The 27866-nt window shown below is 32.8% G+C and overlaps 1 protein-coding gene and 1 pseudogene across 3 annotated transcripts; both read left to right on the top strand.

Moving 5' to 3' along the window:
* Positions 1-1506: 1506 nt before the first annotated feature.
* On the top strand, positions 1507-8443 carry LOC7470245 (auxin response factor 3). Of its 3 annotated transcripts, XM_024599762.2 has the most exons (12): positions 1507-2349; positions 2691-2747; positions 3153-3335; positions 3464-3548; positions 3700-3790; positions 3865-4029; positions 5229-5348; positions 5421-5496; positions 6181-6364; positions 6467-7386; positions 7764-7871; positions 8067-8443. In XM_024599762.2, exons 1-11 carry the CDS (start codon positions 2041-2043, stop codon positions 7869-7871), a joined length of 2298 nt encoding a protein of 765 aa, XP_024455530.1. In that variant the 5' UTR covers positions 1507-2040; the 3' UTR covers positions 8067-8443. The 3 variants fall into 3 exon arrangements, with proteins under 3 accessions (XP_024455530.1, XP_024455531.1, XP_024455532.2); XM_024599763.2 differs by lacking the exon at positions 8067-8443 and having other exon boundaries at positions 1508-2349; positions 7719-7865; XM_024599764.2 differs by lacking the exon at positions 7764-7871 and having other exon boundaries at positions 1510-2349.
* Positions 8444-10599: 2156 nt separating this feature from the next.
* Positions 10600-14963, top strand: LOC7470246 (MLO-like protein 12; annotated as a pseudogene).
* Positions 14964-27866: the final 12903 nt, after the last annotated feature.

Genomic DNA, 27866 nt, shown 5'->3' with positions numbered 1-27866 from the left:
CTAGTTAAACTACACATTTTAATATTTAAACATACAGATTTTGTCGAAACTACAGAAAGTACACGTAACAATAAATGAATCTATGAAAATAAACTAGAGGACCAGGGCATGGTAAAATTAAAGTCACTCGTAGATGTAGTAATTTTTGTTATTGCAGCTTTAAAAAATATACATTTAATTAAAATTATTGTAAATTCTTACATGGAAAGTTTTAAAAATATCAACAAATAAAAAAGTAAGTGATTTTTAATTTTATAGAAATAAGATTTAAGAATCATTCGAGGAGGCCGTGTAAAAAAGCAGAATGCTACCTCAGCACCAAATTCTCTCGTCTTTTTTTTCAACTGATTGTGTGGACACTAGTTGACTCGAAGGAGACAACACTGTAAATGAAAAGAAACGAAATGAAATCAAATAATACAGATTAGATTGCGAGAGGAGCTAGGGTTCCTCCTCCTGTTAAACCTAATAAAGACTAGGCATGGATGAATGCCAATTATTAAAGGCAGAGAAATTTCCGATTCGAATTAATATATACATGCTTATCCACTCTTTGTCCAGTCCAGGCATAATGACAAGCAGCAACCATTGCTTTTTAGCAAAGGAAACAACGATAATTGCCTAGAGGACCATAGTTTCATAGGGTAGAGTCAAAACTTGAGCAGGCAGAATAGGAAGCAACATCATGATGGAAAAACATGGATGTTTTGTAACTTTACATAGCTCTCGATTCACTGATTTACATCTTGAATACCGAATTCGACCAATTGGATCGATGCTCAAACAGACAACAGACTAGATTCGAAATGAAGATGAAAAGATAGGGAGCTAGCTAGTACCGAAAAGTTCCATAGCAGATGGCTAGCAACTCTCGAGCTTGGCAATATCCCATGATTTTTTACCACAAAAGCTATGCAAAATGCTCATGAAATACAAATGAGTTTAACTAGAAACTTCAACGGTAAACAAACAAGTGGAGGCCGGCCTCCTTTAAAAAAAGCAAAAAAAAAAAAAGCCCTCTGAAAAGCGTTTCTCTATTTCTACCCCCTGCTTCCTTGCTGCCATGAATGTGTTTTTTTGGCTACATCCTAAAATCTGGTTTACAGCAAACTAGAAGTTCATCTTTTTCGAGATTAACAACATAAATAGATATGGATTTGTTTTTTAAAGCATTTTTTTATTTTCTTAAAAATATTCTTATTAAAACGCTGCCCGGAACAAACACCAAACATGGCAACCGGAGTTCTACGGTCTTAAGAAATGCAGGGACATGGGGGAGATTTGGTAAATGGAAGGGGACAGAATAGACACCCCCCCGGAAATACAGGGATCCGTACACCAACTCTCTCTCTCTCTCTCTCTCTCTCCCCCCTTTTACAGCTACTAATAAATTTATAAACTGTTGTAGCATTTTTTTAATCATTTCCTACTAGATTTAATATTTAGTATTATGTTGTTGGACAGTGGTATTTAACTAAACAAACGCCTAACAAAAAGCAAAAGCACTTAAAAAAAGAAGAAAAGAAAGACAGCTTTATTAGTTCTCATTTCTCTCTCTCTCTGGCTCTGCTGCCACACATCGCATCCTTGCAGAGTGTTCACAGCATTGTAGCAGGCACTGCATCTCAGTTTTGCAGATCATGAGGAGCAACGACAACAACAAAGAGAACCCATAAAAAATTATAAAGGAAATAAGTAAAAAGATGAAATCTTTAATTTAATAAATTATTAACAGGAGTAACACAACCTTTAAAGCTTTTGATTTGATATGTTAAAAAAGCAGAGAGAGACAAAGAGAGTAAAAGGGTCTCTCTTTTTAAGAGTCTTGACTCCAATCTCCTTTTAAGTCATTACCAAAGTTGCACTATAATGCAGCCATGAAACCTCTCCTTATTCACAAAAGCACTTGTCTTTTGATAAATCTTCATTATTGTTATCAACAACTTCTCCTTATTATTATTAGTCTTCAAGAACTCTACACTATTCTTGTTCTTGTTGTCGTTGTTTTTGCTTAGGTAGGCTACATAGCTAAGGCAAAAAATGGTGGGTATGATAGATCTTAACACAACTGAAGAAGACGAAACAACACCATCTTCTGGGTCTTTATCTTCTCCATCATCGTCCTCTGCTGCTTCTGCTTTAAGTGCTTCTGGTTCTGGGTCTGGTACTTCTCCTGTTTGTTTGGAGCTTTGGCATGCTTGTGCTGGCCCACTAATATCTTTACCAAAGAGAGGAAGTATTGTTGTGTATGTCCCTCAAGGTCACTTAGAGCAACTCCCTGATTTGCCTCTTGGGATTTATGATCTCCCTCCTCATGTCTTCTGTAGGGTTGTTGATGTCAAGCTCCATGTAAGTCTTTATGTCATTTTGTATGTGTATGTTATCTGTGTGTTTTATTGATGGAATTGCTGTGGCCAAACGGGTGTTTTTTTTTTTGGAAAAAAATCTTCTATTTAATTGTTGGTGCTACTTGGTTTGAAAGGAAATCAAAGGGTTCCATTTTTGGTATTTGTTTTTTGCAATTGTGGAGAATTTGATTTGTAGTTGTTTAGCATTGTAAATGTGCGGATGCCTATTTATGTATTTGGTTGCTTTTAATTTTGTTCTGGTTTTTCTTTTGGGGAACTGGAGTGCTATATCTGTTAAGACAGATTTGTGGTAAAAATGTCGTTTCCCCCCCCTTTTGGCAGGCAGAGGCAGCAAGTGATGATGTTTATGCACAGGTTTCTCTGGTTCCTGAGAGTGAGGTGGGTGTTGTTCTAATCTTACTTTAACTTCAATTGTTGATGGATGTAATAAGAACATCTAGTAAATTGAGCTTTTGGATGACAAATTTATAATATTACCAAGACCCCCAAAGGGAAAGTTTTCCTATTTGAGCTTCTAATTGTGATTGGCTTAGTGATTCCAAAATGTTCAAGATATTAGATTCAATACTTCATTTTACCAGAAATTAAATGGTTAATTAACAAACAAAATACTTATCACTTGTAAATAGGCACCATTCTTTGAATTGAAGTCCTGCATTTTAATTTTTTATTACTTTGTTGCCAATGGTGCATCTTTTGTTTTATTTCTCTTGATTTATTATGGTGTAACCTAAGATTCTTGAGATGGGGTTCATTTCGTTTCAAATTTTTTGTTGTGCACAGGAAATTGAGCAGAAGTTGAGGGAGGGGGTATTTGAGGGAGACGGTGAAGAGGAGGATGTTGAAGCCACAGTGAAGACAACAACACCGCATATGTTCTGCAAGACACTAACTGCTTCTGATACCAGCACTCATGGAGGCTTCTCAGTCCCTCGTCGAGCTGCCGAGGACTGCTTCCCTCCTCTGGTAAACAACACTCTATTTTTTTTATTCCTGTTCTTTGATAACCTTTCATGTGTGATTTCAACTTGTGACCAACTTACTTTCTTGGCTCAACTTCGGATGTTATTGACTCGATTGTACTCTTACTGCAGGATTATACTCAACAAAGGCCTTCGCAAGAGCTTGTAGCAAAGGATCTGCATGGCTCTGAGTGGAAGTTTCGACATATCTACAGGGGTATGCTCGAGGCAATATCACTTGCATTTTCAGATTCATTACTTTAGTCTGTCTCTCAAATGATAAATAATAGCTTGCTGACTGTGATTTTATATATTTCCCTTCCCCTGTTTGATTCTTGAGTTTGCATTTTCCTTCTTGGTTTGAGCAGGTCAACCTCGGAGGCATTTGCTCACTACTGGATGGAGTGCGTTTGTCAATAAGAAAAAACTTGTCTCTGGGGATGCTGTGCTCTTTCTCAGGTATAAATCTCTTTTCTTATCAATAGGATATTCTAAGCCCGACTTGGTGGTTCTTCATTGGTATCTTCCATCAGGGGTGAGGATGGAGAATTGAGACTGGGAGTTCGAAGAGCAGCACAAGTTAAATGTGGTCCTACTTTTCCGGCTCTTTGGAATCAGCAGTTGAATCAGAGCTCTCTTGCGGATGTAGCTAATGCTATTTCTATGAGAAGTGCTTTCCGCATTTACTACAATCCAAGGTATTTTTCTTCTTGTTTCAAATAATGTTGGTAGGAAAATATGTAGCCTGTATTTTGATTTCAGTAAATGTAGGAAAATATGTAGCCTGTATTTTGATTTCAGTAAATGAAACTTTTGGAATGAATTGCACTGGTAGAGTGCTTGCATGCAAATATCACTGGGAAATTTTTATGAGGTGTTTGCAGCATCTTTCAATCATTCCAGTGACTTGAAATTATTTAGTTTTGGCACATGTTGTGCTCTTTATACATCATTTTGTTTGATAGATGAAGATACTGAACTGCAATTTTAGAGGGAAACCTAACTGAGAAATTTCATCGAGGTAATATGTGACTCTTATTGTTAAGATTTTGGTCACACTAGAAGCTTCAAAATCTGAGTCATTTACTTTCCATTATGGGTTCCATACAGCTACTGCAGTGCAATTTATTTGAACATGCTCAGAAAATAGAAAACAAATAGCATCCATGTCTTTTCCTCCAATAGATTTTTTGCATTTCTCATCATCTGATACCACCTCTCATGGTGATGTCGTCTCCAGTGTTCATTTTACTTGTCACCAAAGTTCTTAACCTTCTATTGTGTGTAACACCACCTCAAAGGTATTCCCATTGTTGCTCACCATGTTTCACTTCTTACCAAAACAGTCGCTTCAGAATCCAGATTGGTATGTCTAACAAGCTGTTAACTCTCTTCCAAAATCCTGTGTAACTCACCAAAGTGCTCCCTGTTCCCTCAAGCTGTTGTAGTATTTACCCATGACTTGAGAATACACTGGAACTCAATTGCTTATTGAGTTTCTCTCTGGATGGGTGGATTATGAGCCATTGTCTTTCAAAATGTAAAATTTTAGTGCGCAATATGATACAGTTTATGGAGAAAAATTTACCCTTTCTAGATACTGACCATAAGGGGATTGTGTATAACACTTCTTAATGCTTTTCTGAAGAGTAAAAGAAAAAAACTTACTCAACATCCTTTATTACAATTATAGTCAATCACATCCCTTAACAAATTCTATTCAGCTTTGAGATTATGTATTTGACATAAATTTTACTGGGTTGCCAATGATCCTTAATGCCTAGTGTACTCTTCAGAACAGTTTCTTAGTTTCTGCTTTTGCTACCAATACTTCATTTAAGGTTTTTATTACTTTCTTCATTCCTCTAATTTTCAAGTGCAAATTTTAACTTTGTAGGGCCAGCTCATCAGAGTTCATTATACCTTTCAATAAGTTCTTGAAGAGCCTTGACCAATCCTTTTCTGCTGGAATGAGGGTCAAAATGCGTTTTGAAACTGAAGATGCAGCAGAAAGAAGGTTTGCCATCCATGGGCTTGGAGCTTCTAACTAACTATGTTATCTAATTACTAACTAAAATACTTTTCGCAGATATACTGGACTAATAACTGGAATCAGTGAGCTAGATCCTACTAGATGGCCTGGTTCAAAATGGAAATGTCTATTGGTATGTAATTGTTGAAAAGTATATTTTATAAGATTTACTTTCAAGTTCCTAAATGTTTGTGGAAAATCTGTTGTAATACAAATAAGGTTCGTTTTGAGATTTAGTTGTGGGGATGCTCTTAGACTTGGGTTTGCTTTTTTAGGCTTTAAGTATTTTTCTATCTTTCTCTTGTCACTTTTGATGCATTATTGCCTCATCCTCAGTCTTTATTTGTCTTGAGTGTGGAAGATCTACAGAACTGAAATAATATGTATAGCTTGCAAAGGTCAGGATGCTTTTCTACCTTTCATCATGGGACCTTTCTTGTGTTCTTCAGTGTCTTACCAATAATTAATGTCTTGGTTTTTCTCCGTGGTATTTTCCTATTGCTCTGTAGTCGGTACTTTGGAATGATGATACGTTCTATATTCATTATTATTACTGAATATCACATATTTAAAGAATTTTTTCAATAATAGAAATGTAGGTGTAATTTATTTTGCTTGGTGAGTTTAAAAATGGGATATTTGTATATTTTCCTGCTTGCCAATCTGGGCTTTGGGTTTTGCTTTGTTTTTTCTTCTTCTGGAATCTATCTGTGCTCTTGCAACTAAGCTTTCCTATCATAAAGCATCTTTACAATTTTTGACTTTTCATGTGTCATGACTATTTATATATTTTTCGATTGTATCCTTGTTTTCTCAGGTAAGGTGGGATGATACGGAGGCTAACAGACACAGCAGGGTTTCTCCTTGGGAAGTTGAGCCTTCTGGTTCTGTTTCTGGTTCTGGTTCTGGTTCTATTTCTAGTTCCAATAACTCTATGGCACCTGGTTTGAAGAGAAGCAGGTCTGGATTGCCTTCATTGAAGGCAGAATTTCCAATCCCTGGTAGGATCTGCTTTCCCTCTGCAAATGCACCACCATATCCTATCCCTATTTTTTCCTTTCTTTGTGCAATGTTCTTGACTAATCTGCATGTTTTTCTAACAGATGGGATCGGAGCATCAGACTTTAGGGTATCTTCAAGGTTCCAGGAGGTCTTGCAAGGTCAAGAAATTATGAGTTTTAATACTCTTTATGATGATGTTGATGGTCAAAATCAGCACCCATCTGAAATAAGGAGTCGGTTTCCTGGTTCACATGGATCTGGGATTGCTGCAATAGGAAGTGGTATCAGAGGCTCAATTCCCACCTCTGAAAATTCCTTTAAAGGCATAGGCTTTAATGAATCTTATAGATTCCATAAGGTCTTGCAAGGTCAAGAAATATTTCCTCGCTCACCATATAGAAGAATTCCAAATGCTAACAAGGCTCGTGAAAATTGTGGTCTTGGACTCTCTGATGGTGTTCAAAGGTCAAGCTCAAGAAATGGATGGTCTACCATGATGCAGGGCTATAATACTCAAATGCGACCTCCTACACAAGTATCATCACCATCATCAGTGTTGATGTTTCAGCATGCTAGCAATCAAGTTTCAAACCCAACTTCCATTTTTAATTCCAATGATCACGAGGAGCAGACAACTAACACTCAAAGTTGGTTTTATCCTGAAACACATGGGGGGAAATTCAAGCTGTCCTCACATTCTGACCCTGGTCTAAGAGGAGACAGCCAATGCAGCACGAATCCTTATGTTCTTTCCCACGAGCATCTTCAGCATGGCATTTCACAACCTGTTGTAGCTCAATCAGCCTTTAGGAGCAGTCAAGATATGGTGTTGTGCAAAAGCAGCTGCAGACTATTTGGTTTCTCATTGACTGAGGATAGACATGTTGTCAACAAGGAAGACAATATTGCTTCAATAACATCTCCATTGAATCCTGAATCCTCTTTTCTGCCTCGTGTTGGAGAACAGCTCCATCCAAAGCCTCCAGCAATAAACAATGCAGTTGGGAGCAGTTGTACCAAAGTAAGTGGCCTCTATTCTATTAGAAACAAGCTTTTTGCTAGTTCATATAGTACATTTCAAGCATAAAAAAGTTGTAGGTTCACAAGAAAGAGTGTAGCAGGCAGGGCAACTGATCTTTCTAAATGTGATGGGTATATGAGTCACATGTAAACGAGGTATTTAAAACAACTAAGCCTCAACCCAAACTATTATATGGATCCTTTGCAGCATTTAGCTCGATCATAAACTAGTTGATGGGCATTTATTTGTTCTGAAAGGGTTTGACTGGTTTAATGTTGGATTTGATAGTTTACTAGGAAACTTGATCTTTACATGATGGATTTTATGGGCAGTTGGTGCCTTTTTGCTACAGTTGCCTATGCTATTTGCTCTTGTAGAGCTTTGTGCACGAGTATAAAACCTCTGTGACTGCAAGCCTTGCCACTCAAATGGCAAACTTCAGTATGATTGGTGCAAAAGTTAAGGGTGGCATCGTGTGCTTTTAGGTTGGTACTTGATACTGTATTAGTTTCAGTTTAGATCCGTAAATTAATTTCAGGATCAAGTCAGATGGGTGTTTATGGTCTTATTTACTGACTATGGTGTATTAGCATTATTTAATCGAGTCAATAACTTTACATTTTCATCACCTGTTTGAGTCAATCTGTGATCTCGTTGAAATCTCTGGCATTGTTTTGCAGGCAATTCTGCAACATCATGCTGAAAATTATCGTATATACTAATGAAGACCCTGTTGATGCATCTGAGGCTGCGCAAGGGAATGCCTCCAGTTGCTTGGATTCATATGTATTAGCTTGTGTGAAAAATGTAACTAATCTCCCAAGGCAACTCGGTTATATCCTAACTCCGTTGACTATGCGACAGATTCTGTTTGTACCTTGTACTAATATATTAGGTTTCCCATGATAACCCTCCTTCAAGAATGATCTATTCATACTTGCTTGGCTCAGTCCAATTTGGACCAAATTGTTGTTGTAATAGCGCCTGATACTTTACAAGGTTGTCATCTCTCAATATATTTTCTTCTATGCATGCGAGCCTACTAGATTTTGAATTATTCTGTTCTTGTTTGTTTTTTCCTGTACATTTTTCTTTTTGTTTCCATCTAAGATCAGCTGTTGTACTCTTGGAACCCACATGGCCAATGACTGGAAGGTATTCTGATATCTATAACAAACGCAAAGGCACCTGCAGAATAAAAGTTGGAGCCTACACTGTATTCATACCCCTGCTTCTGAACAGCAACGCAACTGTGTGATTATATATGATGCTCATGAGGTTCAAACGAACCGAGTATCTAGATATAAGATGCATGCATGCATCGTAGAAGTAGCTGGAGTTTGTTGTTGACGGTCCTCCTAGTGTATCAGGAAAAAGTTCCAACAGAAACTATTGCAGCTTGTGAGTTTTCACCGTTCATATTTTCAACAACACTGACCGAAGACTCATGAAAATGCCCCCAGCACCATCAGTTTGCATTATAGTTTGAACCATGCGGTTGTTGGTCCAATTTGTGATTTCGACATATTGGACTTGTTCGCCAAATTTAACATATCTTGAATTACTAGAGGATCGAGACTTCACATGTAACTTTCAACTGCCCCAATATATACAAATTTGAACTTGGAGAAGATGGTTTCAGACTACAACAAGAATACTCCTGTTCTAGTTGCTTGATAGGATAATAATATTACCCTGGTAAATTTCGTGATGGTTTTTGATGCATGACCTGGCTAACATAGGCCAGAGGCAAAACCATGGGAAAACACTTCAAACCTCATTATTATTATTATTATTTTTACTACACGAGATGTTTGAACTTTGCTTCCGCATTGCCAAACAGTAAAGGATGTAAGAACTCTAAGTCCAATGACCAGTACCCTTGAGGTATTGCCTGAAGGGCATGGCATTGAAAAAGGTTTCCTTTGACTCACTGGTGATGTGGGGTTATCAATATGTGAAATTGATTCAACTATTTGGACCATATAATTGAGCAGAGAGAAATAATGTTGGTCAGTGAAATATGATGTTTGATATTTCCTTCGGTTACGTTTTGGAAGGACATTTGCATTATTTTGCATGTATCTGGAAAGGAATAAGATTGCAAATGATATTCTTTTCTTTGAATGATAAATACTACCAGCGATTCAATATTTGAAAATATCTCCAAAGCTGATGAACTTAATAGACTTCACAGCCGCAAAGACAAACCTGGTGGCTTGGCTGCCCAGCTAAGTCAATCAGTGAGGTAGATGGATGTTGGAGGCGGCAAGAGTCTCTGGGGCTAGAGAAAGTCAAAACTTTCATATCTTAATTTAACCAAAGTGTAAATGTTCAGATTATTAAAGTATAAAACATGACAAAAATAGGTGTCATAAATCTAAGAACCTGAGAGCAGGGGTGGCCGGCACTGCAAACCGAATGCCCTGCCCTGTCTCCGCCCCTGCCTAAGAGTCTACTTTTGCTTTCTGATTACGCGTGGCGTCGTCCATTGCTTTCCCACCTAAGAACTAATATGAATGAAAGGTTCTGGTATTTCATCATGGTCCATATGTGGAAAATTTGCCCTTCTAATTTCCACGTAAAGTATATTTGGAATATAGTCAGTACCCTAATTAATAAATTAATTATCTTAAATGCTGTTCACACCTATATTTAAGCAAATCCGAGATGAAGAGGTTCATTAATGGTAGTTCATCATGTAATTCAAAACCTAATAATGAGCCTACCAATAAACCTAAATAAGAGCTCTTTTTTTTTTTTTTTTCCTTTTTTCCTACGTTGCATTTCTTCAAAAACCATATCTTATATAAAAAGGGTATTCGCATCGCTATTATATGCTAGAACACCTTTAAGAGTCTCCATGATTTTAGTTATTTTATTATTATTATTATTATTATTATTATTATAATGTAATAAGTATTATTGTATTACCCAAGAGGGCCAAGACTCACTTTTGAAAATAAAAACTACCTGTAGAGTTTTTTTTTTCTCTATGAACATCTACTCGAAGATATTATTTAGCAGTTAATTGGACCAAAATTTATAGGAATTTGACTAGTCCTCAAGAGGTGATTGTAAAGTGAAAATGAAGTCTACAGTACTGAAAGGACGTTACAATTTGATGGACTGGGTCCGTTCTACTACTTGACATTTCAGCATACACGTCTCTGATTCCGTACACCCACGCGGTATGTCAGAACTCGCGCAACGATTTCAAAGAACCACGCACCAAGGACCCAGAGTTTCTCTGGCGGCCTGTCTTCACTTCCACCTGAAATATATAGAGCTAGCACAAAAGAGAAACACAGAGGTTCCATGGAAAACGAATCCTCTAGTGTTATTTATTTCTCCTTGTACAGAACATAGGCTACTCAATTGAGGATCCAATATCACTCACAAGAAAGAAAGAAAGAGAAATAGTCGTACGAGATCATGGCTGTAGAAGCAAAAACACTTGAAGAAACACCAACATGGGCTGTGGCTACTGTTTGCTTCTTTTTGATATTAATATCCATCTTTATTGAGTATTTGCTCCATCTTTTAGCTAAGGTACGTACATATAACACTCAGAATTTGACATGCAACTACGCAAGAATATTGATCAACCACCCCTTTTGAAATACAAGCATGCTCATTTTATCATCTCCGTTGATCATTTGGTATTAACTTCCCACTTCTTTATTTTTCTGGGGACACAGTATTTCAACAAGAAAAGGAGGAAGTACCTCATTCAGGCTCTGTACAAGATCAAAACAGGTGATCGTACACTACAAAATATAGATATAACTGGAAGAATAATTTCTCACAGACTGCTATCTTGCTAATTCATTACTAAACCTAAACCTTTATTAATTTTTGTTTGTATAGAGTTGATGCTACTGGGTTTCATCTCATTGTTGATGACTGTGTTGGAAAAGCCAGTTGCAAAAATATGTATCCCAAAGAGTGCAGGCGAAACCTTTCTTCCCTGTGGTAGCGTGGATTCAAGTGATTGGAGTGAACAAGAAACCAAATGTTCAGAGCAGGTATAATTTTGTACACCCATATTTACATATCCTTATATAATTTAGAAGAACAATCTTTAACACTAATGTTTATTTCGACTGGATTCTTGAACAGGGAAAGGCTTCTTTGTTGTCCACGGAAGGTATGACGCAACTCCAGTACTTGATTTTTGTGCTGGCTTCCTTCCATTCTGTGTCAAGCATTCTCACATTCTGCTTAGGGATGGCCAAGGTAAATTTTGCCTTTTCTTTTATAATCATTAGAAAATAATATAAATTATAAATTATTAAATTAAAAATATATTATTAAAATTTTGGTTACGAGTTTGAATTTTATCGTTTCTATTTATTTGATAAAATTAATAATAAAATAAAATAGGTCTATGTAAATTTCAAGTCCAAAAGATTTTTTCATTTAAAAATATATATTAAAAAATAATATAAATTATATTATGAGATGTTATTTAATAATTTAAACTATTGAATTGAAAATGATTTTTTAAGCAAAATTTCTCATTTTACAATTTTGATGTTTCCATAATCTACTATTAAATTATTTACTCTTGAGAACAAAATCGATTAAAGAAAGCCCACCAAAAAGGAATGGAAGTTGTCCTGAAATATTCTCACATAGACGTGTGAACTTAACAAACCTTAGTTCAAGTGATTTTGAAATGGGAAAGTTGGACTTGTGTTTGAAAATTTGTGTTTTGCTTTCAGATGAGAAGATGGGAATCATGGGAGGCAGAGACAAGGACACTGGACTATCAATTTTCGACAGGTAAGATTAAATATTAATGGTCACGTTACTCTTTCTGGGACCCTTTTATTTTGTTTAATCCAGGAATCAATGTTATGGCCTAAAAATTTCATCGTTAAATCGAAAATATCTTACTTGAGACCGTGTCTGTAATTCGACATGATTTAAATTTGTGATTACATTACTTGCAAAATTTCATGGTTATGTTGGTCACCATTTAGAAAACAAAAAAAAAATTACAATACAAGCTTATCATTAAACCTGGTGACTTGACCGGCCGACTATGCTCCAAATGCCGACTATGCTACAGGCTTAGATAAGGTTTTAAATTAAACTGGGTTTGAATTGACAAGATGTAAAGGTTTATTTATATAATTTTTTAAAATAATATTGTTTTTTTTAAATTAATTATTAAAAATATATATTTTTAAATTAATTTATTAAATTCATGACCCGGACTTGCAACATGTTTAATAACTTTATGTAAGGCATGTAAAAAACAAATCACCAGATGACCTACTGAATTATTGAAGTTTGTACTTATTTTGCTGTTTCTGATCATACATTCAGATCCCAGGAGATTCCAGCTCACTCATCAAACATCATTTGGGAAGCGGCATTTGAGATATTGGAATGAAAACTCAGTTCTTCGCTGGCCGGTTAGTTAAGAAAAAAGGAAAAGAATGTTTGATCATGTTTAAATTTTATCTGCTTATTTCTGTAATGTTGTTGTTTTGCCAACTTTCGCAGGCATGTTTCCTCAGACAGTTCTATGGTTCTGTCTCCAAAGTGGATTATTTCACACTTAGACATGGATTTATCATGGTAGATACACCAACCTCAACTAGTTGGAAATAGGGACAAAGTTACAGAGGAAGGATAATGAACAATTCTCATCAACTCAAACTGGTGTTTTTTGTCTGCTCTTTGTGCAGGCCCATTTTGATCAAGACAACAACTTCGATTTTCACAGATACATTAGAAGAGCTTTGGATAAAGACTTTGGTGTGATGGTGGGGATAAGGTAGCCATCCTGATGATGAAAAATAATTTCCAATCTTGAAAGCTCACTATAAACACATTAAACCCAAACATTGGAAACTTAATTATTTGCCTAAATTTCTGTTTTTGCAGTTTCTGGATTTGGATGTTTGCTATTTCTTTCATATTCTTCAATGCACACAGTATGTTCAAATACACTCTCACTTCATTTAATCAGATTCTATATATACCTGAATACCCTATCAAAGGTTTATAGCTCTAACTTTTTGTCCGTGTATGCGTGTAGAATTTTACAGTTATTACTGGCTTCCATTTATTCCATTAGTGGTAAGTAAATCGACTCCAATAATTACTGATATTCTTGAAAAAGATTCAAGTAATTGTGCATGAAGAACCTGTATGTTGAACTTGGTGTTGTGTTTTGCAGATGTTGTTGCTGGTTGGGACAAAACTACAAGCCATCATAACTTTAATGTGCTTAGATAGCCATGATAAATCTCATGTTGTTAAGGGAACTTTACTTGTTAGGCCTAGTGACCATCTCTTCTGGTTTGGTAGGCCTAAATTGCTTCTCCAACTCCTACATTTCATATCGTTTCAGGTCATTCTTCAATACCTTAACCAATTTTTCCTTTTTTTAATTTTTTTTTGTTAAAACAGCACAGCAATTCTGTATATGTAAAGATAAAGAAAAGAAAAATTATATATATGTGGCTGTTTGAATCTATTCTAAATTGTATTTTGGGTTTTGCAGAACTCCTTTCAATTGGCATTCTTCACATGGACTTGGGTAAGCATTCATTGGTGATTTATTGTTTAAATTTTCTTCTATTAGTTTGTTTGAAGGACGAAAAATTCCAGTTCTAATGTTGCTTCAAAATTCAGTACAAATTTGGGTTTAGATCATGCTTCCACCGACGAACTGAAGACATTGTCATAAGGGTTGTCATGGGAGTGTTGGTACACTTTCTCTGTGGCTATGTGACATTACCTCTATATGCTTTGGTCACACAGGTATGCATCTGAATATGTTTATGATCACCAGATCCTATATAGCATCAAAAAATTTCATAGCATACAGAAAACACGTATATTGACCTAGAACAGCTACCATTACAGCGCGGTTATTCAACTAACTGTGATTATATATTCAAGAATTTGATCCTAAATGTGACTTGCAAAACAGATGGGTACTTCAATGAGGCCAGCTGTGTTCACAGAAGATGTGATTGAAGGGCTGAAAAGATGGCGAGCGAAGGCTAGGAAAAACCTGAAAAATTCCTACTCAGCCCGCCCCTCCCTTGACACTTCACTTTCCCTTGACTCTTCACCTTCTTTCAGCCTCCATTCTAGACCCGAATAATCTATTGGACAGTGATCGCGCTGCTATTGAAGTATCGGAGGAAGCAGAAGACAATGCTGAGCAGCCTCAGGAGCTTAAAAAAAGTGGTTCATTTGAAGGTTTTGATGTGAGAAATGAGGCACACCCTATAGAAAAAGAGAGCGATTCATGAGTACTCAGCAGCTATAATGTGTCAACCAGTCTTCGTAGGATATTCTAGCTCTTTAAATAGCCTCTTTATTCATGATATTTCACATAATCCTTTTATCATTCATCTAGATAGAGCAACAACATTTTGCTTCTTATTTTTTTAGGTTACTAAGTTTCCTTCAACAAAGGTAAAGTATCCTAAAGTAGATTTTCTGTCAGTCAGATTTCCTACCCAGTCTGCATCAGTATAACCAATGATGTTAAGGTGATCATTCTTTGAGAAAAGAATTTCTCTTCCTGGAGAGGATTTTAAGTATCTAAGTACTCGCAATGCTACCTCTATATGTACTTCACTTGGGTTCTGCATGAATTGGCTGACTAAATTGACTGCACATACGATATCAGGACGTGTATATGAAAAATAGATGAGTTTTCCCACCAATTTCTGATATCGTTCTCTATTTGTGGGAACCTGATCTGGATATTTCACTAAATAATAATTTTGTACGATTGATGTATCCACAGGTTTGCAATCCAACATACCTGTTTCGGCTAATAGGTCCAATAATACTTCTTTTGTGAGGGGAATATGTCCAGTTTTGATCTGTATACTTCGATGCCCAAGAAATACTTTAACCGACCAAAATCCTTCTTTTCAAATTCATTTGCTAGATATATTTGTAATTCTGAAATTCCTTCTTCATTATTTCCTGTGACTATAATATCATAAACATAAATAATTAAGGCTACTATATGGTCTGAGTTGCTTTGGCTAAATCCGTGTTTTCACCTTGCTAGACTGAATCTTTCAAACCATGTTATGAAAGACTGTTTTAGTTTATAAAGTGATCTTATAAGCTGCACACCTTAATAGAAAGAGTATGTGTATTGAGATCTAATCACAATACACGCGTCAACATGTAGACAAGCCTTGGAGTGGCTCATGTGGCTTTATCCCATCATTGATGGTGGCCTTCCGGTGTTAATGAATATGTCTCGACGAGAATTTTCTAATGATACAACACATGTCATGATCAGATCTCTAATATGCTTAAGCGTCCCATTCTTCAAGTATTTCTTTTTCTTTCCCTTCTCTCTTTTTTCTCTTCTCAATTTCAATGCCAATTTTTATTTCTCCCTTCTTGTGCGTGCCAGCTGCTCTTCTTCCTTTTTTTTGTTTGATCGGTTAATTTCCTTTCCTTTGGGCTTTTTGTTGTTTGGTTTCATTTGGGCCTAGGCCCAAATGGACACCCTGTCTGCACTTTTTTTTAGGGCACATCAATTAGGGATATCGTTATATCAATCCATTAGTTGTTCCCTACTTCGGACCACTTTTCTATACCCTTGTTCTGTTTGCTTCAAGAACGTCTAGCCAAAAGGGCTATTGACAGTAGAACACTTCCCGCAAGCCCTTTTTATTTTATTCCATGAAGTCTTCAACACAGAATATAGATTCAGATACACCAGCTTCATGCTTGTTTTAGAAAAATCCAGCAGGAATGAAATATGCACACCAAGTAGGAATTTTAATTCCTCGATCTCGCCGCTTCTATACTTCATTTTTACAGCTGAGATCAGCCATTATAATGTAGGCCAGACATTCTAGCTCAAGAGAAAACTTGGAGGGGCTTTTGCCCTTTTTTAACAGTGTTATTTTACGAGTTTTTTTTCTTTTCAAATTAGCACAATTAAAAAGAAAATTCTCACTCTATCATAGAAATGATGATAGCTACATGCACAACTTTAAGATCCTGCATATAATAAATGTGTGACCTATAAAATTTGCAAGCAGCTACATGCGCAACTTTAAGATCGCCCATGTAGTTTCATGACCTAGAGGTTAGGCATCAAAACTGGTCTTGCAGCGTAAAGTAAATGCGCAACAAAGAGCTTGTACTAGGAAGAGTGTTTTGGAGTTTAGCGTTGAATGAAGAGGGTTTCTTTGTTAATATCCTTTTATGATTTTTAAAGATGATACTAAATATTAAAAATTATCTAAGAAAAAAATACATTAAATTCAATTTAAATATATCTTTAGCGTTGGAATTCGCCGCGCCAGAGGGGGGTTGGAATCGGAAGTGGACCTGAATCATCATTAACCACAAAGTCCCTCATCGGTGCTGGTAATGGGACGACGCCGATCTTGGCGTAGACCTCATCGGTGTCAGGGTCGGCAAGGAATCTGACAGTGGCAACGCGGCAGAGGATGAGAGAATGGATTCTTTGAGCTAGCTAGGGAAGTTGACAGGGGATTGAGAGTGCTCGGCATGTGACCTTGTAGAAAATAAAAGACTATATCCTGTTGAGTGGAGGGATTTGAACCATGCTTCCTGCACAGGCTTGCCATAGTTGTGGATCCAAGCTCTTCTTCTCTGTCTCTTTCATAGCTAACTGCTTGGTTTTAACAAAAAAACAAAAAACTGAAAATTTGCTAAATTTGAAGAAAACCCAGTTCATTCATTAAATTAAATTGAAAACCATCTTCACCTCACCTGTTCATGGGTGCAGATATTTTTTTTAAAATATATATATATATTTAAATTTAATTTAATTTGTTCATGGGTGCAGATATTATCACTATTTTTATACTAGAATGAGAATTATTTTATAAAGAAAGTAAATTTTATCATTATGCTAATTTAGAAAAAAAAAAACTCGTTATTTTACCTTAAAAGAGCCGGCTTATGGACCTGCAATTTGATGAAGCCAGATGCTTTTGTCAGCAAGAAATTTACCTCTAATTTTGTCGTTTGCATGTCTATGAGTCAAAAATTGCGGGCGGATACGAGACCAAAATTACTAGGCATTTATATTTTCCTTAATTCCTTGGGATGCACGTTAAGCACATAGATTTTTTGTTTTTCTATTTTTCCCAGAAAATGGGGATCTTAGATGGACCACGGAAATTATTGATGTGCTCCGTGATGAGGTCATTGAAGCATCCTTATAACGAACTCCGGCCAAACCACAAATATTTTATTTTATTTGTTTAATAACCCATATATTTATGGTGGACGGTGTGCTTTAAACGCTTGTTTGGAATTAAAATAATATATTTTTTAAAAAATTATTTTTGATATAATACATCAAAATAATTTTAAAATATAAAAAAAATTAATGATATTTTTAAATTTATAATTAAACCGGAATGAGAAACAATATCTAATAAGAGTTACCGAAATCTGCTTTGCCGTGTAAACATTATTTATGGAAAATATGATGACATTTGTTGAAGTAGAAGCATGTGGGGGCTCATCTTCATCACTTCGAATCAGCATATTAATTATAGTTTACCACTAGTTTTGTCTCCCGCACACTACGTCAAGTGACGTTATAAAGTCTATTTTAATATTTCAATTAATTTTGAAAATTTAGGTGAATGAGATAAAATCAATGGATATTAAGTTTAGAAATTCTTTTATTTAATATGTATTTTACAGTATTTAACATCATGTATGTTTTTATTTTTTAGTTCAAATATATTTTATGAATGTATATGATTTTGATAGATAAAAAAACAAACAAACAAGTAATTAATTATTGATAACACTTAAAAATATAATTAGAAGAACATGTGGTTTCAGGTTCGAGCCCTTAAATTGCTAATATTGATGGTCACTGGAGGTTTACCTGGTCGTTAACTTCAGGGCACGTGGAAATTAGTCGAGATGCGTGTAAGTTGATCCGGACACCCCACGTGAATAAAAATAAATCCTATGATTTTCTACTTGATTGTTCTGTTTTTTTTATATATTGATATAATTCTGAAATTTATTTTCATAATTTAAAATCTAATTATAAATTTATATAGGAAAATGATAAAATCAAACAATAAATTATATGAGACTTTGATGGAATTTTAAGAAAAATAAGGAATCACATTATTTAGACATGTCAAATAACTATGATCAATTTTCGACAAGACAAAAGAGACTGAAAACTAATATAAATTAAAAGATGATAAATTATCAACTATTAAATCTTTATTATTTAGACCGTTTCTCTTCTAAATGTCAATCCTGATAGCGTCAAGATTTTCATTATTGTAAAAACATTAGTGTTGTATTAACTCCATTTTGGATCTAATTATCATTAAACTTTTGAAAACTATGCACCCTGGATTGATTAATTATTAAATATTAAACCTCGATTATTGTAAAAACATTAGTATTATATTAACTCCATTTTGTATGTTATATTAAAAAAATTGATAATTAAATTTATTTTATAAGTTTGTATGTGGTATCATTATTTTTTAAGAAAATGATTACATATAACAATTTTTATAAATAAACAAGAAAAAGTTCAAATTAGGAAAACAATCATCCTTTGTTTTTGAAGTTGCATGAAAAATCTGAAAAAAATAATTATGGAAGGAAATTTATTTTGAGTAAATAGTAAAAAATGAGAAAAATATTAGTATAAAAAAAAGAAAAAAAAAACCTCGGCCAAGACAAAGACAAGCCCTTACGTCAAACCTAGACCCTTACTTCAAGTCTGGACGAATACAACCATTAGGTCAAAAGATAAAAAAAAAAAAACAAAAAAAAAACAAAAAAATCGATGAAATTTAAATGGAGTTTAAAAGTTTGGTAAAAGTTGTTTTTTAAAATGTTTTTTATTTAAAAATGTATTAAAATAATATTTTTTTTATTTTTTAAAAAATTATTTTTGTTATTAATTAACACATTAAATCGATATAAAAACATAAAAAAAAAATTTAAAAAAATTTCAATTTTTTTTCAATAAAAATTGTGTTTCATGATGTTTTGAAAAATATTTTTATTTAAAATCAATTATTTTAAATTATTTTAATATACTGATGTTAAAAATAATTTTTTTAAAATAAAAAAATAATAATATTTTTATATATTTTTAAACAAAAATCATTTTAAAAAATAACCATATTAACATATTGACAACCTTAAACTTAACCACTCCACCAATTGTATCTTTAAAAAGCTCAAAATCATCCCCATAACATGTAAAAATCATTTTATAGCCTCAAAATATATCTTAATTCACTCTAGAATCTCTCAAAAACAAATCAAACACATAAATTCAATAGTTTTTTTTTTTTAAAAAAAAAATCTTATCTCTTTTTCCTCGCTAAAAACGTTGGCAACAAACTCTCCTCGTAATCACGGACACATGGATACCAAGGTTTTTGGATTACATGGTTGGAATGGAGCTCGTTGGAGTTTTCTCACTCGTGTCTTCTCCCTCCTCGATTCTTTTCTATCTTCATCCAGGGACCAAGATATATTACGAATAAAGGGCAGGGACCATTGAAGTAAGACATTAAAATCTAAGGATCAGATTGAATATATATTTCTAAAAAATCACTTAATTTCTTTTTTAAAAAACAGCGCTGTTTATGTCAGAACAATCTAAATCAACGTCGTTTTTGCCCTGGTGAACAATATTTGAACCACCAGTGGCAGTGAAATTAAGTTTAGTGCTAAAATACATTTACAGTTACTCGTCATTCTCTTTTAGTTTTTTTTTTTTTTATTATTATTATTAATTGGTAATAGAAATCTATAACTCTTTTGATCAAATATGAATGTAAGAGTACTGCCGTCCACATTATGCAGCTGCTGAAAGTTCATTGAATATGGACATTTTGATTAATAAAGAATAAAAAATTAGTTATCAAATATTTAAGACAACTATTTTTATTATCATCAAAAACTAAATGAAAAGGGAAGTTCCTGGTTCCTTCATTGTTCATTTAAATATTTTTTTATTTTTTTTTAATTTTATAATTTAATATTTAGTGAAATTAGACTTCATAACTTTTAAAGTCTATTTTCTATAAGATTAATATGATTTCATTATCTTGGTTGACTCAGTTTTTTTTCTTATTTTTAATTAATTTTTTTCAATTTCATTCTTTAATACTGAATTGATTGAGAATTGAGTTTCATGATTTATTTTGATTTATTTTTTGTTAGGTTATCTCAGTTACATGACACGAGTTGCGAGTTTAATAGGTTAACTCAAATTGTTTTTTAACCTATCAAGTTGAGCAGGACACTCTAGATTAAAACTCATAAGGTTTAAATCTTTTTTTACTAGAAAACATGTAACACCTGGATATAGTTTATACATTAAAAAAATAAAATTGATCTAACATGTAACGTTTTACAAGCAAGTAATCTAATATTAACTACAATAAATATTTTTAAATTAGTTTATGCACCAATCAACAATAATTTTTTTTATCTTATTTCATCTCCACGATCATGATGAGTAGCGTGATACGCCAAATTAATTATTTCTGTTAATTAAGCACCGAAACAATTATAATTAAATTGCGGCAATTGGGTCTTGATTTGTAGGGCCCGACAGTCACAAGAGGGTGTTACATGCAATGCATGATGCAAAGGATATTGGTGGGCAGGCAACTTTAGACTGGTTCTTCCTTTCGCCCGTGAGTTATATGGATCTCCTTTGAACAAATCTTGGTACAGAGTATGGCTAATTTTTATCCTTGTTTTTGTTTTTCTCCTTCAACTTGCTTATGTTTCCAAGTAAAGTGACATAAGGTCTAGCTATGAGTAGAAATATTCTAGTTAGTTGCAATTATTTAGGTTTAATTATGCCAAACTAAATATATTATAGTATTATAATTTATTGTTATAAATAGTTTAGCATGATTATTAAATAAACTACATGAAAATGAAAGATAACAAAACTAGAATAAAACTTAACTTTATAAGAGAAAGCAACTACCAAACATATAATCATAGACAAAATTAAACCAGATATATTAAACTAATAAATAAAGGCTTATTGGTTATATATAAATACACACACTTGTACAGATTGTTTAATATACTTATTTGTTAAATTACTTATAATATATATAAAAAATACAGACTAGGTTGATGCCAAGAATTCTATCATATATCCTTCCAATTTTACTGCTCATAATTTGATGCACACGAGTTCAATGTAATTAGTTTTTCAAAATTCTAACAACATTATCTTGATTGGTTACACTTATAAAGGTTCATAGATTACAAAAAAAAAAGAAAAAAAATCTGACTTTGTAATTTATTTTTTTTGCTTTATATAGAGTTATCGTTATCTTAAACAAACATCTTAATATTGAGTTGGTATTTAATTTTGCGAGTGACTATTTTTGATATCATATAATTATATAAAAAGTAGTTTTAAAAAAAGTTATTTAATTCAGTGGAATCTATGATTTAAGTCATGAGTTTGGCAGGTTATGCCACGAAACCCGAATTGATCCAATATGTTTCTTTCTCAATACTTATGTATATATAAAAAAAGAGTCACCTCCATTTTTTTTTAAATCAAACCATGTTTTTACCAGTCATCCAGGTTGTCTTTGAACATTTCAAGTTGACTGGATCGTGTCAAACTAACTCTCATGCGGTTTAATTTGAAACTTAGGATAAATAAAGATTTTAATCATGAGATTTCAAAGTTAACTGGTTGCGCCAAGTTTAACAACATTGCCAGAAAGATACTACGTGAAGTTTTTCTTTTGTCTTAACATTAGTATTCCAACTATAAAGAGCATGACTAATATATTATCCATCATTTAATGAGAAAATAAAAGCACTAGAGCTTATCTTCATAAATTCATTGAGGAAATGTTAACAGTTAAAAATTTACTCGAACCAATTGCCACAAAGATACTAATAAAATGAGTTCATAACTATTCATTAAGGGGATGCTTATTTACACTCCATAATAGAACTCTGGTTAATGTAAAATAGACAATGGAGAATCATACTCAAGTAGTACAAGTAAGTGCCAGCAAATACGAACATTCTCATTTTAAAATAGCAGAATCTCTACAATGTCATCTGCCTACCACAAAAGCATAAAAAAGGAACACCAAGGGGAGCGTTCGTGATCGTCTAGTATTTATCAAGCTCGTGACCATATATTTCTTCATCATATGTGCTGAAGTATTGGCCACCATCAAGAGAAAAGACTTCATGCAATACTATTTTTTTTATGAAAAGTGGTTTAAACATAAGAAACTCTAATAAGTTTGTCTTTTACCATTACCATGGACATGACACTAAGAAATGTCATACCTTGAAAAAAAATAGAAAGATGGATTTTTAGAGGATATCTCAAATAGTTTGTCAAAAAAGAAAGAAAACCAGATTAATAAGAAAAAAAGTTTGCACATTCCACGATGAGCTACTTAAGATCAAATAATCTCTAAGTTATCTCCAAGAATTCTAACTCTATCTTTTTAATTTTTCAATAAAGTAGTAGTGTTTCTCCATAAAAATATCCATGATATAATCTCTATGTCTCCATTAAAATTCTTTAGGTATTTAGACAACTTATCTCTAAAAAAAGATTAGAGATAATTCTTTATCTCCAAAATAGGATCAAAGATCCTTTTCCAGGTATATGAACCATTTATCTCTCAAAGGATTAGGGATCCTTCTCTGGGCTCTATGACTACTCATGCATCCCTAAATGCATACACAAACTATATTACTTGCTTTCATAAATACTTATTTTTTCAAGACTATTTTTTTAACGAACAAGAAAATTAAACTCATGTTTTTGCAGAAACATTAACAAACATTTACAAGATAAAATTTTATACAAGAAACATCAATAAAATTCATATACAGGTCTAGCCATGGTAACATTTTCATGCAAGCAAAAAAGGTAATATTTATATAGTAAGTATTTTTCTTCTTGTTTTTTATAGTCAAGAGTTTTGTAAACATGTCATTTTAAAAGAATTGGGAAGGGAAATGATAATACAAGAAAATAAAAAAAAATGAAAGAAGTTTTTCCTTAAAAAAAATTGTTCCTAACCCAAATGGATGAAAATTTTTCAAGCATTTAGGCTTAGTCTAAATGGCTGAAATTTCAGGTTGAAACTCCATACAAACTTGGTGTTGACATGGTTTGTCTAATCGTATTTGGCATGGCCTTTTATGCATTTTTCAGGTTTTTATGAGTCGTACTCATAAACTTTTCATACATATTTTTTCTATGTACACACAAGTTTTTCTATGTAGAGTATACATAATGTTTTGTGACAATGGCATGCTTAGTGCAACAACCATCCATGTTATATGAACCAACAAACAATCATGGCTAGCCAATGATTTTTTTAAAACATCTTTTCTTCTATGGATGACCAACTCAACAATCAATGATCAATACCAATTTTTCAACAAATAATACGTCTCTTTTTCCATGAAACAATTTTAAGGCATTAGTGTATAAATACACCCCGTCACTAGACAAGCATTGGTGTATACAAATAAACAACTTTTTCATCATTGGAATATTCCTTCAGTATAGTTTATTTTTCTAGTGGTGAGTTAGAGCATAACCAGGCCTATAAATCAGAGTGATTTATAGCAAGACAAGCCTTAATCATGCCATTCTAGACAATAAAACGAGCCAAAGGCCACCAAATCCATCAAAAAACCATAAAGGCTAACTAAAGTCACAGCATTAAAAGCTAAACCAAACTAGATCATTAAATTTTTATGCCAACATGTATAGATACACATTCCCTAAAATTTACTTTATTTTTATTTTTTTTATCTTTGTGTATATCTTTTACTCTACATATATCTAATGACTAAAGCATTAAAGAGTTTTTTATTCTTCAAGGGACTTATTTTTTTCAAGTAAGCCTATCAACTAATGGCTAACCCAGTCACACCATCCATTATCCTAGCCATGAAAACATAATTTCTATGTGAATGCTTTTCACGATTTTATCACTATCTACCTTTATGGATTGAGAATTTACTTTACATGTTTGGATTTGGATCACAAGTGTTTCATGATACTTTTTTGTTAATTAATAAGCATTCAATACATAGAAATCATTTTTTAAAAAATATAAAAATAATTAATTATTTTGTTTTTTAAACACACGATTGTTGGGTTTCAAAATATATATGAAGCCTAATTCCTCTTTTACATTTCTATAATTTTTTGAGAGAGAGAGAGAGAAAGGTCTGAATCAAAGACTTTTTACGAAAGTATATGTGTATTAGCTAACTTTAAATTTCCAACTAGTAGCATTGTAATCCTTTCTAAACAGCAAGGGAATTTTTTTATATAATTTTTTTAGAAAAACAAATCTAAACGGGGTAAATTAAGAATAATAATAAAATTCTAATAAATAGCACAATAATAGTTTATGAAAGGGGTTTTAGAAGTCTTGAAATAGTTTCCATATTGCTATAAAATCAGTACAATCTCAATACAATATAAATTACAATATTTCACTACAATCTCAATACATTAATAACAATTTCAACAAAAAAATAACAAATTTAGTGGACTTAGATTGAACGTGAAGATGTTCTCCATGAAAAACAACAAAACACTACCAAAACACATGCCTGAGAATCATAGTGATATTGAATTTAATTTCATTCTTCAATAATTTATTTTTTAAAATTAAATTTAATGATTTATTTTTATTAGCTTTCTATTTGATTATTATTCATTCTAAAAATGTATTGACATTGAATAAATGCTCAATTTAATGAAAAATATTTTGATTTTATTATTTAATCAAAGTTAATAATAAAATGATCAAAATTGAAAGTGGATGAAAAATATAGCCCTCTTTTTCCAAGTATTGTTCATCCACCACATTTTTGGCAAACTTTGCCATGAGGAATATTTTCTTAAGTTTTATTTTAGTTTCTTAATTATGATAATTGATAATTATATGATTTTGTCTAAAATTTTATTTTATTTATATTTAAGTTTCTAGTCTTAAAAGAGGAGATGAAGTTGTAAAAACTCTGACGATAAAATATATAGGGAATTTGTTTTTGAACGGGAGCATAAATGATACTTAGAAGTTAGAACCCAAAATAAAAACGCAATGAAATAATGAAAAACATGTTTTTGTTGTTTGTGTTTTTACGTTGTAAAGAACAGAAAATCCAACTGCAATCTCTCTATCACGGCATTAATAACGTTTATTTTTGTATTTTAAGAGTATATTTTAAAACAATATTATTTTTTTTTATTTTAAATTTTTTTTTAATATTTTCTTATTATTTTAATATACTAATATTAAAAATAAATTTTAATAAATAAATAAATATTATTTCATTATATTTTTTTAAAAAAACTCTTTAAAAAAACAAACCACCTCCGTCAAACAACTTCCAACCAAAATCCAAGACATTTATCAAGTGGGTCCCATGATCTATGTGGTGCAACGTCAGCAATGAGAAATGGAACTGGTCTCATCAGCGAATATTATCCAATTGTCGAGATGATGAAGTGAGGTACGGTTCGTGACGGTGAATGTTGTGTCACCGGCGACATTGTTTATACGGATGACGTGAACACGGCTCACTGTCCCGAAACGGCCTTTTTCTCCACTCTGGGTTGATAATTTTCAAGCATCTCCCTCCATTGGGTGTTTGTTTTTTGGTTTCGGCTCACGGGTCGGTTCAATAGGAAGAGAGAGGATTCATTAACATTTCATTAAATTTCAATAAAAACTCAACATTAAAAAATAAAATTAAAAAAGAAAAAGAAAACAAATAACCAATTAAAAAAATAATAGGCTTGCTATAATAAATTCCATGCGTGTAGGTTCAAGGAGGTTGTCTGCCTCTTCTATTACATAACGAAAAATATTAGTAGTACCAACACTTAAACCTGTAACCTTAACTAATCAACGTCATACATTAACTAAATGAGCTATAGTATAAAATTGATATAAAACAATTAAATAATATATTAATCTATTAAACTCATCTCACCTCAACTCTTTGAATTGTATTTATAAAACATATAATTATTTAATATTAAAAATCGTTAGCTCGGTAGTGTAGTATCAAATAATCAACCAATAGGGTTTTGGTCAAGTGATCGTGAGATATGTAAACTTAGAAGAAGTCATGGGCTTAAAAAATGCACAATTACAGAAATAGTTAGGGTTACCTCTCATCTTTATAGTGATGGTTTATTACTAATTGTTAACGCTAATCTCCTGATTACCCAGCCAGTGATGGTACGTGGAATGAAGGGTCATATCTACAACGAAAAGAAAAATCGAATAATCTGAATTCCGTGAAGAAACTCAAGAAAAAATATATTTTCAAAATTATAAAAATTAGAGCATCATTTAGTTTCTATTAAAATAATAAAAGAAAAGAAGAAGAAAAATAGATAAAACTCTTATTTTCTAAAGTAGATAATATAAAATATAGCTTGTATATTAGGTTATCTTAGGTAGTTATAGAGAACTTTATTTCACATTTAAAATGTAAGAGGTTTTGTTGAATTTTATAATGTGAGGGACACCAAATCAATAGATTTAGATGTTGGAGGGAAGATTTGAAAGGAAAGACAAAATCAAGATATATATAAATAAATATATATCTATGATGGCACTTGGCACTTAAGCATTTGACATTAAGTAACATAAATAATTTTTTAATTTTTAGAATTAATTAATTTAAGTTAATGAATTAAAATTTTAGAATTAATTAATTATGCATCACACCTCTTGCCAGGTTAGTTGTTCAATTAATTTGAATGAAGAGTTGCCCTTTAAACTCTACAAACAAATTGGAAGATATGTGATTTTAAACTCTATAGACACATTGATATGAAATAAAGTTATTTTCTTTATAAATATCAATTTAATATTGACATAAATAAATTAGAAAACAATCTTTTTCTCTCCCTAACTTTTCTCTACAAACTCTTTGTTTATGTTTATCAGAAACAAAATAAAACTTCTTAATAAACTTATAAAAAATGTTGTATATAAGTTTTAAGACTTTAATGTATTCTAAAGGTATATTAATTTAACCCTGGAGCAAATATAATGGGGATAATTAATATATTAAAAATAGTGATCTTCACGCCTCAAAATCTGTTTACTATACCCACTAATTCTATCACTACAAGATTTAACAGTTTTACCGACGGAATTTTTCCGTCGGTGTAAAACACATATTCCATCGGTAATTATATTACCGACGGAATCAAAGACGGAAATGATCCGTCGGTGAATCGTTCGTCGGTAATGTTTTGTCCGTCGGTAAATCCGTTGGTAATAGAATTACCGACGGATTTACTGACGGAACAAACGCGTCGGTAATAATTTTTTTATTACCAACGGAATTACCGACGGATTTACCGACGGGATTACCGACGGAATTTCCGTTGGTAATTCCGTCGGTAATTATTGAAA

This window comes from Populus trichocarpa, chromosome 4 (genome assembly GCF_000002775.5).
Source record: "Populus trichocarpa isolate Nisqually-1 chromosome 4, P.trichocarpa_v4.1, whole genome shotgun sequence".
In the NCBI taxonomy this organism is placed as follows: domain Eukaryota; kingdom Viridiplantae; phylum Streptophyta; class Magnoliopsida; order Malpighiales; family Salicaceae; genus Populus; species Populus trichocarpa.
This window is presented reverse-complemented; position numbering and strand designations above follow the sequence as displayed.

Excerpts from the sequence above, each read along its gene's own strand:
- LOC7470245 (XM_024599762.2), top strand. The coding sequence starts at position 2,041 with ATGGTGGGTATGATAGATCTTAACACAACTGAAGAAGACGAAACAACA. Across the intron at positions 2,350-2,690 it reads TTGTTGATGTCAAGCTCCAT|GCAGAGGCAGCAAGTGATGA; the intron begins GTAAGTCTTTAT and ends CCCTTTTGGCAG. Across the intron at positions 7,387-7,763 it reads TTGGGAGCAGTTGTACCAAA|AGCTTTGTGCACGAGTATAA; the intron begins GTAAGTGGCCTC and ends TTGCTCTTGTAG.